General features: G+C 40.6%; 1 protein-coding gene across 3 annotated transcripts in view; it reads right to left on the reverse strand.

The window, feature by feature from the left end:
• Nucleotides 1-14,686, reverse strand: part of Lpin2 (lipin 2) — a 54,203-nt gene extending 39,517 nt beyond the window's left edge. The window contains exon 1 of one of the 3 annotated variants that reach the window (XM_029564279.1): nucleotides 14,436-14,686. In XM_029564279.1, the coding sequence (XP_029420139.1) occupies nucleotides 14,436-14,540 (105 nt within the window). In that variant the 5' untranslated portion in view covers nucleotides 14,541-14,686. The remainder of the gene's footprint in view (nucleotides 1-14,435) is intronic. The other 2 variants (XM_029564277.1, XM_029564278.1) reach the window with 2 other exon arrangements.
• Nucleotides 14,687-15,784: the final 1,098 nt, after the last annotated feature.

A 15,784-nucleotide genomic window follows, 5' to 3' on the forward strand; every position in this document is an offset into this window, starting at 1 on the left:
AACACTCAATAAAAAGCATCAAAGAAACTAAACTAGATCATGAAATAGAATAGGTATTTACAAATGGAATATTATCAGTAAATAAATTCGAGTATACATTCTACAAAAACTATTCAAAATTATTTTAAGGTAAAATGTTCAATCAAAAATAACTCTCGTTAAAGAGTAACCCAGGACAGACTGTAGCGGTTGAAACAAACACCAAAAATGTATTCACTCTGAAATACCCTTGAGAAACATCAAATCGTGTTTACTAAAGTGTAAGCTTACCTGGACATATCTTTCAGCACTAGTACTGTTTGTGAGCTATACCATGGAACACCAAATCCACAGTTCTTAGACATCTGCACATATCAAATGCTTTATTAACCTGTGCATTACCTCATGTAACCTTTCACAGATACCCATGGACTTGGCTATTATTATTCCTATTTACATAAGAAACCGACATTCAGAAATCTCTAAGGCCAACAATACTAAGTGGCAAAGACAATATTCAAATTCAAGTCTGAATCTGAATATTGAATTAGAACTTACCCCCTGAAAGCACCTCTAAGTTTCAGGATTGCTCTAAGTAGCCATGATAAAAGTCTTTAACCCAAATTCCCCAGACTTCTCATTGTACATGAGCTGTTTTCAGCAATTTAAATATTCTTTATTTCATGTTACTTGGCCATGAAAATTATAAGGAGTTCCGAGATGTCACACCCATGCTAGTTCTGACACCAGCATCACAGGCAGCACTGACCACCAAACCTCCTCCTGGAAACACAGCTCAGGATATGAAGGAAACTTGTGGGAGCAAAGCACAAGTGCTACTCACAGTCCAGAGTACATTCTGTGTTTGATGAGCACTTAGTCATTTTTCAACAACTTTATCAAATATACTTCATTTGATCTTCAAAAAGGGAACACAGGTTTGCAAGGCCAGTGTTACTCATTTATTTTGTGATGAAGACAGAGCTAATGTGTTTACTTTCCACCACTGTTCACTGAAATGTGGTTCTACCTCAAATCAGGGTCCCAAATTTTTCTACCTCCTTTCCCACTCCATCCTATTTAAATCATCAGGTCTCAGGTCATCAGTATCCCTGAGGGCTGAACTCAACTTGTGCTAAATCTGGACAATCTGGACAAGTTTTTCTCCAAATAGCTCAGAAGAGGCTGGAACGTTATTCCCTTGAGAGTGAGTGATGAAAGGGGGCAGTGGCGCCCACAGCAGTGCTCCTGGAAGCTTCTCTCTGATCAAGGAAGGGCAAGGAATCAAAGTCCCAGGGGCTTGCCCACATCTTGTGGGGACTTAACTGAGGCAAGATGTTTCATAAAATGTTTCCAGTGGACCCAGCAGATGTCATAGGGATAACAAAGGAGGAAAGGACGCTAGAACAGAGTGCAGTCCGAGTCAACGGCAAGCAGTGCCATGGACAGCAGACATGGAGCCCCGAGAATGTGGCTTCCTGAGAAGCTGCCGTCAACCATCACCTTACTTTGTACTGTTTAGCACTTTTCCTTTTCCCCAAGCAGAATGCTAGCTTGTCTCTTTAGTTTTTATTATTTTGTAAATTTATTTTATAAAATAAGAAACAGGAAACAGGAGCAAAAAAAGGATGATTCCGGGCCTGCTAACTCCCCAGGAGCACCACAGAATGGATGTCCATTACAGCCATCTGACTTCCTGGAAGCCAGGACAATACACAAGAAACGTCCTGCTGCAGGCAGAAAACTCACTCTCCCAGGCCCTCAGGAAGAACACGACAGGTCTTGTTCTGTCTGCACAGGGCTCCCCTTCACTTCTAGAACAGTTACTCCCTTCCTGCAGGATCTATAAAGTAAAACCCTGTGCCTGCCAACAAGCTTCCTGAGCACATGAGGTCTACAGACAGCCTTTCTGTCATAGTGAAAATGGAGTGTGTAAGAAGCTTTATCCAGGAAGGGTCCTTCCATGTAAAGCCCTGCAGGATTAATTTAGAGATGCCATGAAAGACAACTGTGTGATTCCTTTAAGATTTATAGTCACGCTATCAAAATGTCTGCTGTATTGGCCTGTCCTAGCAGAGCTAGTTCTACACAATCAGAAACCTCCTTCATGCCAGGTCCTTAAGAGCCAAAGAGACCCACACTTCGACCCTGCCCCCTTCTCAGAGAGGGCCTTGATCCACTAGAAAGAGACAAACACTGTTTTAACTTACATAATGTCCTGTGGTAATGTTGTTGTGGTGCCTTCTTTTCTTTTGTGGTACTGGTCAGTGTCCTAAGCATGCTACAATGAGTACTTTAAACTGAGCACCACTGCCAGCCCCTTTGGTGGCTTGACTTTAAAATTTTATTTTACGCCAGGCGTAGTGGCGCACGCCTTTAATCCCAGCACTCAGGAGGCAGAGGCAGGTGGATCTCAGTGAGTTCCAGGATAGCTGGGGCTACAGGGAGACCCTGTCTCAAAAAGACAAAAAAAAAATTATTTTATGTATATGAATGTGTTGTCTGCATGTGTGTAAGTGCAACTGTGTTGTACAGTGCCTGGGGAGGACAGAAGAGGGTGTCGGATGTCCTGAAACTGGAGTTATGGACTGCCAGGGGTAGGGAGACATGTGTTTCCAACTGGGCCAAAAAGACATCCTTGAAATGTGTAGAGAGAACCACAGCAACCAGATGCCGGTAGGGCTGGGCCACCAGAGCTGGGATACCGAAGGTCCACCAGCTGGAAACAGACACCCAGGTAGACACCAGGCTCTTTGCCCTCTCAGTATCTCTCCTAAGTTTGTTTGCCTAGAGTGTTCAGAGTCCACTGCTAATGTCTGCCAAAAGATAGACACAGTCAGTGCCCGATAAAGTCTGACCTGATAAAGCCATCTTGACCCTTCATTATGCCCTTTCAAAATTCACCAGAAAAACTGGCAAGAAAACGTCTGAAGTATAACCTGGTGGAGGTGACTTCTATCTACCCTGTTTTAAAATAATTTAAATTTCTTTAAAAATTTATTTTTACTTTATTTGTATGAGTGTTTTGCTTGAATGTATGTAGGTGTACTTGTGTTGTGCAATGTCTGCAGAGGCCAGAAGAGGGTGAGGATCCCCTGGAATTGGAGTTACACATCCAGCTCGTTGGCTGCCATATGGGTGCTAGGAATCAAACCTGGGTCCTCTGCAAGAACAGCCTCTGAGTCATCTCTCCAGCCTCCAAATTTCTTAAAAAATATAATAATTAGTAGTGCTAGAGTTTGAAGCCATGCATATGATAGGCGAACCACCTACCACTGAGCTACCAGTCCTTAAATGGTTTTTAAATAAGAAGAAATGAAGGTGGCCTTAAGCAAGCTGATACGTTGAGATTTTGGTTCTATCACAATGTATTTTGTTTTTCTGTTTGTTTTGTGAGGCAGGATTTTATGACACAGACCAGGTTTGCTTTTGACTTGGGATTCACCTCCTGAATGCTGGAATTACAGGTATGGTCGTCAAATCCACTACAGCATGTTTTCTTTAAGGGAGGGAAATGCGACTATTGAGTTCACTTCTCCACGCTGAACATTTTCACTACCTACAGAGTAAATGAGGACTTTGGGTTGAGTGAGGTTCTATAAAGGACAGATGCTTTGCCACTGTAGCAATATACTCTTTCCTGAGTAGTGGCCCTACTGTCTGCTTCTGTTTTTCAACAGGTAGAAAAGTAAAGGATAAACCACAAAAGCATCGCCTATTTTGCACCCCTCCACCCACAAACTTTCAATTCTTATCTCCACCCAGTCACTGTTCAATAATTTTCAGGACAATCTCTGAAAACTGAACACCAGTTTTCTATTCAATCTAATTTTATAAAACAAGCAAATATCCAGGTTTCCTGGATACAGAAGAAATGGGATCAAATGGGAAAATAAATCCACAACAGATCTGAAGGGCATGGTGAATCAGGTGTGGCTCGCGATGCCATGCCAGCCCCATCCTAGGTTCTTAATGAAATACAAATGGAGGGACGGGTATCCTGGGATCAAACCCAGGACTTTCGTCATGTGAGGCAAGCACTGTACCACTGAGCTACACACCCAGCTCTGAATATTTTTGGATTCATGAATGAACCAATGAGTGAATGATAAATGAACGCATGTAAGACCTAGTAAGCAGAATCAGCAGAAAGGGAAAAATATACAAAGTATTTTGCTGTCATTGAGACAGTGATCTCAAAGGCAAATGAAGAAAAATTTGCATATATACATATCCACATAGTTTAAAAAAATCAGTACTGGCCAACTTAAAATCCCAAAAGCAATGCTCACACAATCAAAAACCAATGCTTTTTCTCATAGACCAGTAATAACCTTGCTGAGGAAAACTTGCATAAATGTAGCTTAAGTGGGTGACAAGACACCTCAGGATGGTGAATCTAAAAATGTATCTGTGAGAACAAATGACATCCATACAGATGATTCTGAAGAACCTAGCAGCAACTGCGGATCTGAAAAGGAAGTTACTGTGGGGACTCAGTGTGGGGAAGTGAGGTGACACTGATCACAGGATGATTACACAGCACAAGGTTAGCCAGCTTTATCTGAAGGCACCCTCCGTTACAATCTACAGAACACAGTCCTCAAGGAACACAGCTAATCACCAGGGTTTTATCTGCCTTAGGTATGGCCCAGGATATTTTCTCCAGCAACCAAATTTGGAATAGAGCCAAACAAACAAACAAAAACCCTAAATGCTTATCCTTGCACACATCTTTAGGTTTCAAAAGATTAAAACGAGCAGATTGTTGCACAGCAAGCAGCACTGTACGTGAGTCTCAACCTTTCCTCAGTTCCCACACCACTGGCATGACCAGGCTAGTTTGAACTATCACAGCTCCATAACCTAAATTGTCCCCCTCCACCACTTCTCCCTCATTTCCCCAACTGCAGAATGATGCCTTATACTGAAGCTTCCTAATAATTTAGTTCTTACCTGTTCCCATCTTAACTAAAATCTGCCCAGACTTCATGTTGGGGAGCATGAGCTGACAGATGCTGTTACAGAGGACATCTAATCTGGCTGAAGACTAGAGAGAAAGGTAAAACAATCACAAGGCAGTGTAATGAGTTTAAGATTTTGTTTATGAGCAATAATGAAAGCTATTAAACTATTATTTAAGTCAACCTATGGAATGATTATCTGCATAGGAAAACTTTTATTAAAGTTTATGCTGACTGTTCTGAAATGCCAAGTCTAAGATTTCAAAGAGCAGTACCTTGAACTATTCAAAATGCATGAAACAAAATTTAGCCGTGTATTGTATAATTCTGTGGTCATTCATCTGCTCAGTGCTACCTGAGTTAATCAGGAATCTAATGCTGGGGAGGGACCTTCAGCCCTGAGAATAAACATTTACCTGTAGTACTAATGCTCTTTTTAAGGGGATGAGAGAGTCAAGAAAATTGAAGGTCAGAAGATGAGTATAGGTTAACATCTTTTCCTAGGCCTACTACCCACAGGAACATATTAGCTTGTTACAAGTCTAGGGCTATATTTTTACTACAAAGGAGTAATGCTAATTCTCTGGGTTCGATTCCCAGCACCCACAAGATGGTTAACAAACATCCACAATTCTAGTTCTGGGGGATCCACACCCCCTTCTAACCTCCATGGGCATTGCACAACATGGGTGCACTTACATGCATGCAAGCAATACACTCACACAAAATAAAAATAATAAAGTATTTTTAAAAAAGAAATGGACAAAATAAAATTAATAAAGAATTTTTAAAAAAGAAATCTACATAGTGAGTTTCAGGAGAGCTGGGGCTATAGAGAGACCCTGTCTCAAAAAGACCAAAAAAAAAAAAGAAATGGAGGAGCTGGAGAGATGGCTCAGCAGTCAAGAACACTGGCTGTTCTTGCAGAAGACCTGGGTTCAAATCTCAGCACCCACATGGCAGCTAACAACTGTCCGTAACTCCAGTTCCAGGGGATCCGACAACCTCTTCTGTCCTCTGTGGGCACTGCATGACACTGGTGCACTTACCTATGTGCATGCAATACACACATACACATAAAATAAAAATAATAAATAAACTATTAAAAAAAAAGAAATGGAATGTTTTAGAGGGAAATTGTGAGCTGTGTGCTACCGATGTTTGTGAGTCATCCCTCAAAGTAGAGGGCAGAGTGTCCATAGCTGCTTACTAAACATCGTGGCTTTATGTGGAAGCAGATTTATTAGAGAGCTTGTGGTTATCGATCATTATCAAAATAGATCAGTTATGCAACTGTCTTATTATAGAAGGTTTAAGATGAAAAGAAAAAAAAGTTGAGAACCTACTTCTTAAAACATTTATGATCACAACCTTGTATCTTTATGTTTACTTATAGTAAAAAGCCTATCCTTCAGGGCTAGAGCAATGGCTCAGGGGTTTACTGTTTTTACAGAGGACCCAGGTTTAGTTCCCAGCACCCACATCATGGCCCACAACCATCAGTAGCTCTAGTTCTGGGGGCTCTGATACCCTCTTGCCTCTGTAAGCACACAGTGCACATAAAAACATGCAGGCACTCAGATATATACATAAAAATAAATCTTTCTTTTAAAGCCTATCTTCTCAGGCATCTTTAATACCTCCATTTTGGAGGCACAGGTAGGCAATATCTGTGAATTCATGGTCAGCCTGGTCTATGTAGTGAGTTCCACGGATACATAGTAAAACCCTGTTTTTTGTTTTTTGTTTTTTAAAAAAAGAACAAGAAAGTCACATATGCTAGCATGTGCAGAATCATCATGGCCTTCTAAAAACCTTTTGAAATTTCTACCTGCACATTTCTCTGAAAGTTCCGTAGGAACCTGTGGTCCCTAATTCAGAGAAGAGAGGAGAATGGGATGAGAAACAGGCACACCCAGGCATCTGTCTAGGCCTGCTTTATGCAGTTCTTCAATGTCTCTGGGCCTATTTTCTTATCTAGTACAATCCATAACATAGCCCTCATCCAATGGTGAAGATTAAATCAGATGATGAGTATAATGACATTTGGAAGGCTGAAATTCCAGTGCTTCAGGTCATCATGTGATTTATCAAGGATGTGCACTGTTTTAAATAAAAGTTGTGTCTGTGAGGGCTGGTGAGCTGGCTCAGCAGCTAAGAGCACTGGCTGCTTTTGCAGAGGGCCCAGGCTTAAATCCCAGCACCTACACTTAGAATTAAATTGGTTTTAGTGAAATTCTGATTTTTTTTTTTTTTTTTGCCATTTGTTTGGGCGGCCTGTTTATATTTTTAAAAGATATTTAAGGAGAACACATGAACATTCTCTATTATCTCCAAAACACAAAGTCAATACAAAAGAGGAAATAACAATTTTATAGTGTAGAGACCCACAGAAATCACTCTAATCAAATATCCAAAGAAACTTCACTAGTACTATGACATCTAGGCTGTCCCCGATGTTATGATGTTACATATAACTCAGTCGAATCGTCAGATAGCTCCAGACAAACCCAGATAAAGGACACAGCATACCTGATCAGTACTCAGTGAACTGTGAAGGTTAGAAAGACAAGGAAAGACTACGAATTATCAGAGGTCAGAAGAGGCTAAGGGCACATGACAACTAGAGAGGGGGATTCTGAAACAGAAAGAGCACTCTGGTGAAAAAACCACTAAGACTGTAGTTTATCTCTAAAATAAAACAAAAACCAACTCTTGGGCTCCCTAACCGCTTTAGTCTGTGTGGTAGATCTGTGTAGATCTGTGTATGCTAGTGATAGTTCAGCAGGGATTCCAGTGTCCAGACGTGAGATTCTGACCTTGGCTGCTGAGTTCCCCAGGCATCTGAGGAGTCCTTATCAGCAGCACAGACACCCCTATTACAGGTACAAGTACTTTTAGAGTCCTAAAACACTCCAAAATGTCAATATTTTTCAAGCTTAAATTAAAAAAAAAAAATCAATGTTTTTCAGATGCAAGTCCTCATTTCAACTAAGGTTGAAGGTGGCACTTCCTGTTCTTTCCTGCCTCACTGTCCTTGAAAGAATTACTTTTTCCAATTTGATTTCAATCTCATGTCTTAGTGTCTGTAATGGCTATGCTGGTATGCACTGTCAGAATGAAGACAATATGAGGTGATAAATAACTTCTCCAATCCCAAACTTGCCCCTTGGCCCAGATGGAGGTCCTCCTGTTTGCAGGTCCAGTGTATGTGCAGGTCAATCTGAGTCATGTGGCAATACCCTAGACCTTACACAACTCTCTTAAGTTTGCCTGATTAACTTTTAGGTGGATATCTCTTTTCTGTTTTTTGTCTTTGTTTTTGTTTTGAGATGTTCAAGATGTAGCCCAGGCTAGTCACAAACACACCATCCTGCTTTTGTCTCCCAAGTGCTGGGAGCCACTATACCCAGATTCTTAGACAGAGTCACTTTCCAGAGACAGGGGTGAATGTTAAGATGGTACACCAAGCCGGACGTGGTGGTGCACACCTTCAATCCCAGCACTTGGGAGGCAGAGGCAGGTGGATCTCTGTGAGTTCAAGGCCAGCCTGGTCTACATAGTGAGTTCCAGGCCAGCTGGGGCTACAGGGAGACCCTGTCTCAAAAAGACAAAAAAAGACACACACAAAAAAGATGGTCCACCAAAGGCACATACAGTTCTAAGCATGATTTCCTCACAAAGGTAAAACAATACTCTTAGAAAATAAAATCAGGAACATTGTTTCACCACCTTCTGAAAAAAAAGTCCTCCCCAGAATAGCTTTACATAAAAAATTTTAGATAGTTCTCCTATATAAAATAGGTTTCAAGGAAGAGAAAAAAATTTATTCTAGAAGAAGACATGCACCAATAAAAAGCAACAAAAATTGTTCCATTCTTAGGTAAAAAGCAACGTCAACATACAGAAGTTATCTACTTCAGAACACAAGCCTATAAAAATTTATTTTATATTTAACTTTTAAGACTGTGATTTTTATCTCTAAAAGTTCAATTAGGTGTTTTATATTTTCTATAGGGCACAAGTGACGGTACTTTGGGGCTACACTTGAGTAATAGAAAACTGATGGAATACCTCTGGGTATCCCACAATGGGAAAGGTCCAATGTCAAGATCTGGTTGCCCAGGACCATGTGTAAAGTCCACAGCTGGCCATTAAGGGAGGAAGATTCTTGAGAATCAATTCTCCCAACAAATGACAGGAACCTCCCCTGTCCCTAGCATAAGCCCAACACAGAGAGGCAAAGCCACTGCTATATACAACCCAGGATCTCAGGGGGAGGGAGTTGTGGGGAATGAAGCCACTCAGAGAAGGCTTAAACTATTACCCAACATCAGGAAGTCCTCCATCCTCCAATCTGCTCCACCATCAGCCTATCACCAGAGGAATATAGAACAGGGGCTCACAGTTGGGGACCAGAGCTCCAGTTCACAGGAGGGGACCAACAGCTCCAGGTTCACAGGAAGGACCACAGCTCCTTATGTGCCTGTAATTTTATTTTCCAGTACTGGGTTGGTTCTGTAATCTTGGAATTGTATTAGAATAACAACACACAAATGGCATAAAATCAGAGTTGTGTGCAATTCCTTCCAGACCAAGCCAGCAGCCCTACTTCTCAGGGCACTAAAAGGCACAGTGTTGAGATTAGGGAGGGTTTTCCCTAGGCACAAAGCTGGCTGATCCTGGCCAACACAACAATAGGCACTCCAACCACATCAGTGAGAGCTCAGCAACCAGAATGTACCTGGGACAAATTGAAAGTGGTAAGTCGAATAATACTGCCATTTGCTGGAAATCTCTCCAGCTATGTTATGTTATTCAGAACCCATATCAGCAAATCATTCAAAAATACTAGTAAATACAAACAAAAGTTATTTGTAAGTATGTAACATATGGCACAATAAACATTTGCTGAATTAACTGTTTCCTTTGAATCAACAGGTTTAGTCATGTACTGCATAGTTTGGTGAAGGCAGTGGGTATTTCTATTTTAATTATAACCTGTCTCTAAGATTTTCCTTACTGAAAACAGATGGGGTATAAATATAAAAATAATAATTTTCGGGGCTGGAGAGATGGCTCAGCAGTTAAGAGCACTGACTGCTCTTACAGAGGACCCGGGCTCGATTCCCAGCACCCACATGGCAGCTATGAACCGTCCTTAACTCCAGTTCCAGGGGAATCCGAAGCCCTCTTCCGACCTCTTTGGCATTGCACGACATGGGTGCACTCACATATATGCAGGTAATACACTCATACACATAAAATAAAAATAAAATGTTAAAAAAATAATTTTCACACAGTTTCAACATATTCATGCCCCCAACCCCCCCAATCCTGAGCTCATCTGCAGGACCAGGATTAAAAATAGGCAAACATGCTTGTTCTAGTTTGATTCTTCATGATGACCAATACCAACTTGGGGAGGAAAGGGTTTATTCAGCTTACATCTCCCGGGTAACAGTTCATCAGGGAGCCCAAGGTAGGAACTCAGGGCAAAAACCTGGAGGCAGGAGCTAGAGCACAGGCCGTGGAGGAACACTGCTTACTGGCTTGCTCTCCTGGCCCCTGCTTAGCCTGCCTTCTTATGCAATACAGGCCCACCACCCATAATGGGCTGGGCCCTCCCACATCACTCAACAATCAAGAAGATGCCGCACAGACGTGGCCATAGGCCAGTCCAATAGAAGTAATTCTCCAATTGAGGCTCCCTCAACCCAGGTGTGTCAAGTTGACATTAAAGCTATCCAGCACAATGCTATAGAAAGCAAGTGCTCAGGAGATGTGCTCTCCCAAACTGCCTCACTAATGATATTCCCCACCTGTGCTGCCTCAGGCTCAATACCCTCTTACGAGGCTTTCATCATTGCACGTTGTGTCACTTGGCTAGAGGTCCTATCAAAGCACACCTTATGTATGTGTTCCAGACAACTGAGATGCAAGGACCCCTGCAGGGCATCAACACCTAGTACTCCTCCAAATTGAATATGTTAAAGCTGTAATAAAATGCTTCTTCTAGTCATGTGGTTATTAAACAAACCAAAAAGAGGCCTGAGGTAGAGGAGGAAAGCCATCATTCTCACGCTTCTCATGGGTACCGGCTGGGGGAGGAGCTGCAAGAGGACCTTGAAAATAGAACTCCAAACATGTTTTCCTAAAAAATTTTGGTCATGAAGAAAGAAACTAGTTTTGCTTTCCTTCTTTCCTTCTTTCCTTCTTTCCTTCCTTCCTTTCTTCCTTCCTTCCTTCCTTCTTCCTTCCTTCGTCCAAGATTCAGTACTCTGGTTAATTCAGTTCTGTGATTAATGATGACATAGTTAACAACATTATTTCTGTGATGAAACTCCACTAAATATTTTTTGTGAACAGTGACTACTAGATTGCTACCATCATGTTCTACAGCATGATGAATTCTGGATCTATTGGCCTAGTGTTGTTCTAGAAATTTAGGGAGAAACTATGGAGTAACAAGTGTGTGCTAAGGCTGGGGCTTTGTTGCCCCACTCAGAAGCCCGGGTAGACTCAGGATTGTCTAAATTAGTATAACATACTCTAAGGTCATGTACATGCCTAAAGTAGGGTGACCTGCTACATCCTACCGCTGTTTGTGCGGAGTCAATCAGTAGGGCCCAGATCCTTTGATAAAAAACTAGGGGAGGACTGAGGAGCTCTTCTTCCTGGGCTCCTCATAGTCCCCTCAGGTCATGTCTTACTTCTGCCCAAAAATATATGTCTGGGCACCCTCTGTGACTGGGCCATCTCTAATTTCAGTTGGCTAGCCTCTACAATTTCTTCTAGATCTGGAACGCATAAAGATTTTGGGTCTAGAAGACTTCCTACTATATGAATTTGGCTAAGAGCTCCTATAAAAAGCTCTAGCTTGCTAGGCATGAAGTCAGTCTGGTCTACAAAATGAGACCCTGTCTCAATACAAAACCAAAACCCCAAACAAAACAAAACGAAACAAAACAAAACAAAACCCTCTGGCTTAAAGCAAAACCAACATAATCAACATTTATTTAAAAATTAAATAGAGGGAACGTCAGAATATTTGAATGTAAAAGTACTTATCCTCTATCTTACCAAATAAATTATCTTAGGCTAGGTATGGTGGCTCAGCCTTTAATCCCAGCAGAGGCAGATGGATCTCTGTGAGTTCAAGGCCAGTCTGGCGTACACATAGTTCTAAGCCAGCCAGGATACATAGTAAGACTCCACTCCATCTCAAAAAGAAAAACAACAATAAACAAATTATCTTTACTTGTTAAAAATTATAGAAATGTGATTTTTGAAAAGTTACAACTTCTAACAAGCACAAAAGTCTTCTCAGGGTTTTTTTTTTTTAATGAATATATATATATATATATATATATATATATATAAATACTTCAAATACATGAAACCATGAAAAAGGAGTCCTTCAAAATTCTTTACGTATTAGCTAGGCATGGTGGTATACACCATTAACCCCAGAACTTGAGAGGCAGAGACAGGCAGATCTCTGTGAGTTCAAGGTCAGTCAACCTAGTCTACATAGGGAATTCTAAATCAGCTAGGGCAACACAGTGAGACCCTGTCTCAAAAAGAAACAACAGCGGCAAAAAGGGAAAACTCTTACCTACTAAAATGTGATTTATAAAAGTTGAGGTCATCAAAGGCTTAAACCCTAGAAACTAGGATTCTTTACCACACGCCCACGTTCTAAAGTCACTCCTAGATAACCATTATAGCTTACTAAGCAGATATCAAATCTAGTATCCTAGCTACTAGCCGTTCAGAAAATCCTCTTGGGGTGAGGTGACTCATGGAACATCTCCTTGACTTCCCTTTGGAACAGACCAGATACCAGCAGCAAGCAATCTAGAAGTTTGTTCTGGGATGGACAGTGTGTGTTGGCTACTTACAACAGGGGATTTAAAAATGCTCTCTCCTCTAGCCTTTACCACAAATGTACACAGGTTCACATACACACGAACTATGTATTAAATAAGGTTTCAAAATAAAACTACCTCTCTCAGTAGCACCTGACTTCTGTTCATATTCAAATGATGTTTTTCTCACTAGTATTTGAAAAGTTTGAATAAATACAGGTATAACTACAGATCCAGAAGCAAAACACACAGAACATGGTACCTCTAAAGTGACAATAAGCATGTTTATGCCTTTAAAGCTAAAATCACCTTGATTATTAAGATTTTAGAAATATTCTTTTTTTGTTTTGTTGGCTTTATGCTTATTTTCACAAACATTCATCTTTAATTTTCTTTTTAAAAAGGTAATCAAGGTAATTTAAAGTAAATGGGGAGAAACTACATCAGTACATTATTTTGGAAATTCTGGGTATTTGAAATATAAAATTGTTTAGTTTCTAGCTTACCTATAGACCAAGCATTTAAACTGGGCTTGGTGGTACATGTCACTAATCCTAACACTTAGGAGGGCTGAAGGAGGAGGATCTTGAGTTCAAGGACAACCTGGAGTATACAGTAAGCTCTAGGTCAGACTAAGCTACTTAAAGGCTGGAGAGATGGCTCTGTGGTTAATAGTGCTGTCTGCTCTGGCAGAAGAAGACCCAGGTTCATGTTTCCAGCACTCACATGGCAGCTAAACTAACTGTTAACTTCAGTTCCAGGGGATCTGACACTTTCTTCTGACCTCCATGGGCACTGCGCAGTATGAGTGCACTTACATATGTGCAGGCAATACACTCATACACATAAAATAAAAATGATAAATAAAATATTTATTTTATGGATGGTTTGTAGCCACCATGTGGGTGCTGGGAACCGAACCTGGGTCCTTTGCAAGAGCAGCCAGTGCTCTTAACTGCTGAGCCATGGCTCCAGCCCCACTTTGCATTATTTTTATTGAAAAAAAAAAAGGTTCTATAGGTAGAATCAAATTAAACATATGATGTTCTAGCCTGTATCTTGTACCAGAAAAGAAAACTAGCTTTTTAGAAATTCAGGCAACTTTCTTTTCCCACACATTTCAAACATTTTGTTGTTGTTGTTGTTTATAGTCACAGGGGGGAAAAGCTAGTTACTCTTTTATATCACATGAGCAAATAAATTGCCAGTTTCAGAATATTACTTTAGCTTTACAAAAGATTTGGCTAGGACAAGTAAAAAAAAAAAAAAAACCTTAAAACTTTTAAGTGACTTCTAACCCCTCAACTACTAGACTGAGATGCAAGGAGAATTATTAACTAATACATTTAGAAAGTTCTGTTTAAAGCAACTTCATTTTTTTCCTAGGCAGACAGTTATTTACTAACAGCCATCAGAGAGTAAAAAGACAGCAAGGAGGGAGAGCAGGGAGCCAAAGATCTCTGCTCAACACAACATTTGAAGGTTAATAAAATTTACCACAACATCACATTTTCCAAAGAAGGGGCACCAACCACTTCCATCTGGTGGGGGCTGTCCCTTGTCAGTACTACCCCGACTGAGCCTCAAGCAGGGGAACAGGGCATGGGTGGATGGAACTTACCAGAATACCAGGAGGGGCCTTGCCACGGTAAACACCTGCAGTTTGACTTAGTAAGTTTTCCTGAACCTTCTCCTCATCTTCACTGTTATCTTCTAAGTGAAACATCTTAAAACTGAAGATGCATATCAAGCATGTCTTTGTACAGAGAAGGCACCAAACAGAAAGCTGCTCTGCTGTCTACAGACACGGGGATATGGTTAAAACGGAAAGGAAATGGGTCTTTAAAAAAAGCAATGCATACACAACTTTACCAATGAGATTTGCTCAAAATGCCTCAACCCCTCTCACCAAAGGTGATAAGAAGGGCATGGGACAGGCTGTGCCATATGTTTACACTGATAGGTACCAAGTCCTGCCCAATCACATGACTGTCACTGCAGCTTCCATCATACAGAACAGGGATTGAGTTAATGATTCCTTAAACCAATCACATCCTCATTTGTAGAAATGAAAACAGCGATCCATATCGAGAAAACAACCTTATGTAAACTAATCAGGTAGGGAAAATGACTTGCATATATTTTGTGGCATCAGTGAGTTTCCCAAAGTCAGCCTTGTTTGTACAGTCCAATTACTAAATATTTTTCACTTTATCATACTGGCATAACCCAGTATTTTTCACAGGTCTGGGAGGAATCCTGCTCAGCACTCTATAAATAACAGAACTAGTCTTCAAGAGTATGACAATGCAACATTTAATTAATTCCCAGTATTTCCTTGCAAGCTTGCTCACTAAGTCAACATAAGAGTAACTTGAATGTTTCTAAAAACCTAAAACACTTAACACATAGACAAAACATCTGATTTTTAAGTTAAAAATTTTATTAAAACCATTTTCTAAGATTATACTATGTATCACAAATAGCCAGTCAAATGTACCTACTGAGCATGTGAAAGCAGGTTAGTAGTAAGTGCTTATTAGGTGCTTATTAAGCCATGAGTAAAAATACCCACTGGATTTGGAAGACTTAGTATGAAAAAAGAATGTGAAAAAATTTGTAATTTTTATATAATTACAGGTGGAAACATTCTATATACTAAATAGGGTATTTTGATTAAATTTTTGGATTTTTTTCCTACTTTGTTTGTGCTTGTGGTGTATGTGTTTATGTGGTACAGGTATGTGTTTGGGTGTGCACACCTGTGTGCACATATGGGGAGGTCAGAGAAGTCAGGTGTCTGTTCCATCACTCTCCTCCACCTTGTTCCTTTGAGACAGGGTCTCTCACTGAACACATAGGTAGGCTGGCAGTCAACAAGGCCTGATAATCCTCCTGTTTTGGCCCCTCACAGCAGTAAGACCACAGATATGCATATTCAGCTTTTTATGTGAGTGCACAGCAGGTGCC

This window comes from Nannospalax galili, unplaced genomic scaffold (genome assembly GCF_000622305.1).
Source record: "Nannospalax galili isolate Female #2095 unplaced genomic scaffold, S.galili_v1.0 scaffold155, whole genome shotgun sequence".
Classification (NCBI taxonomy): domain Eukaryota; kingdom Metazoa; phylum Chordata; class Mammalia; order Rodentia; family Spalacidae; genus Nannospalax; species Nannospalax galili.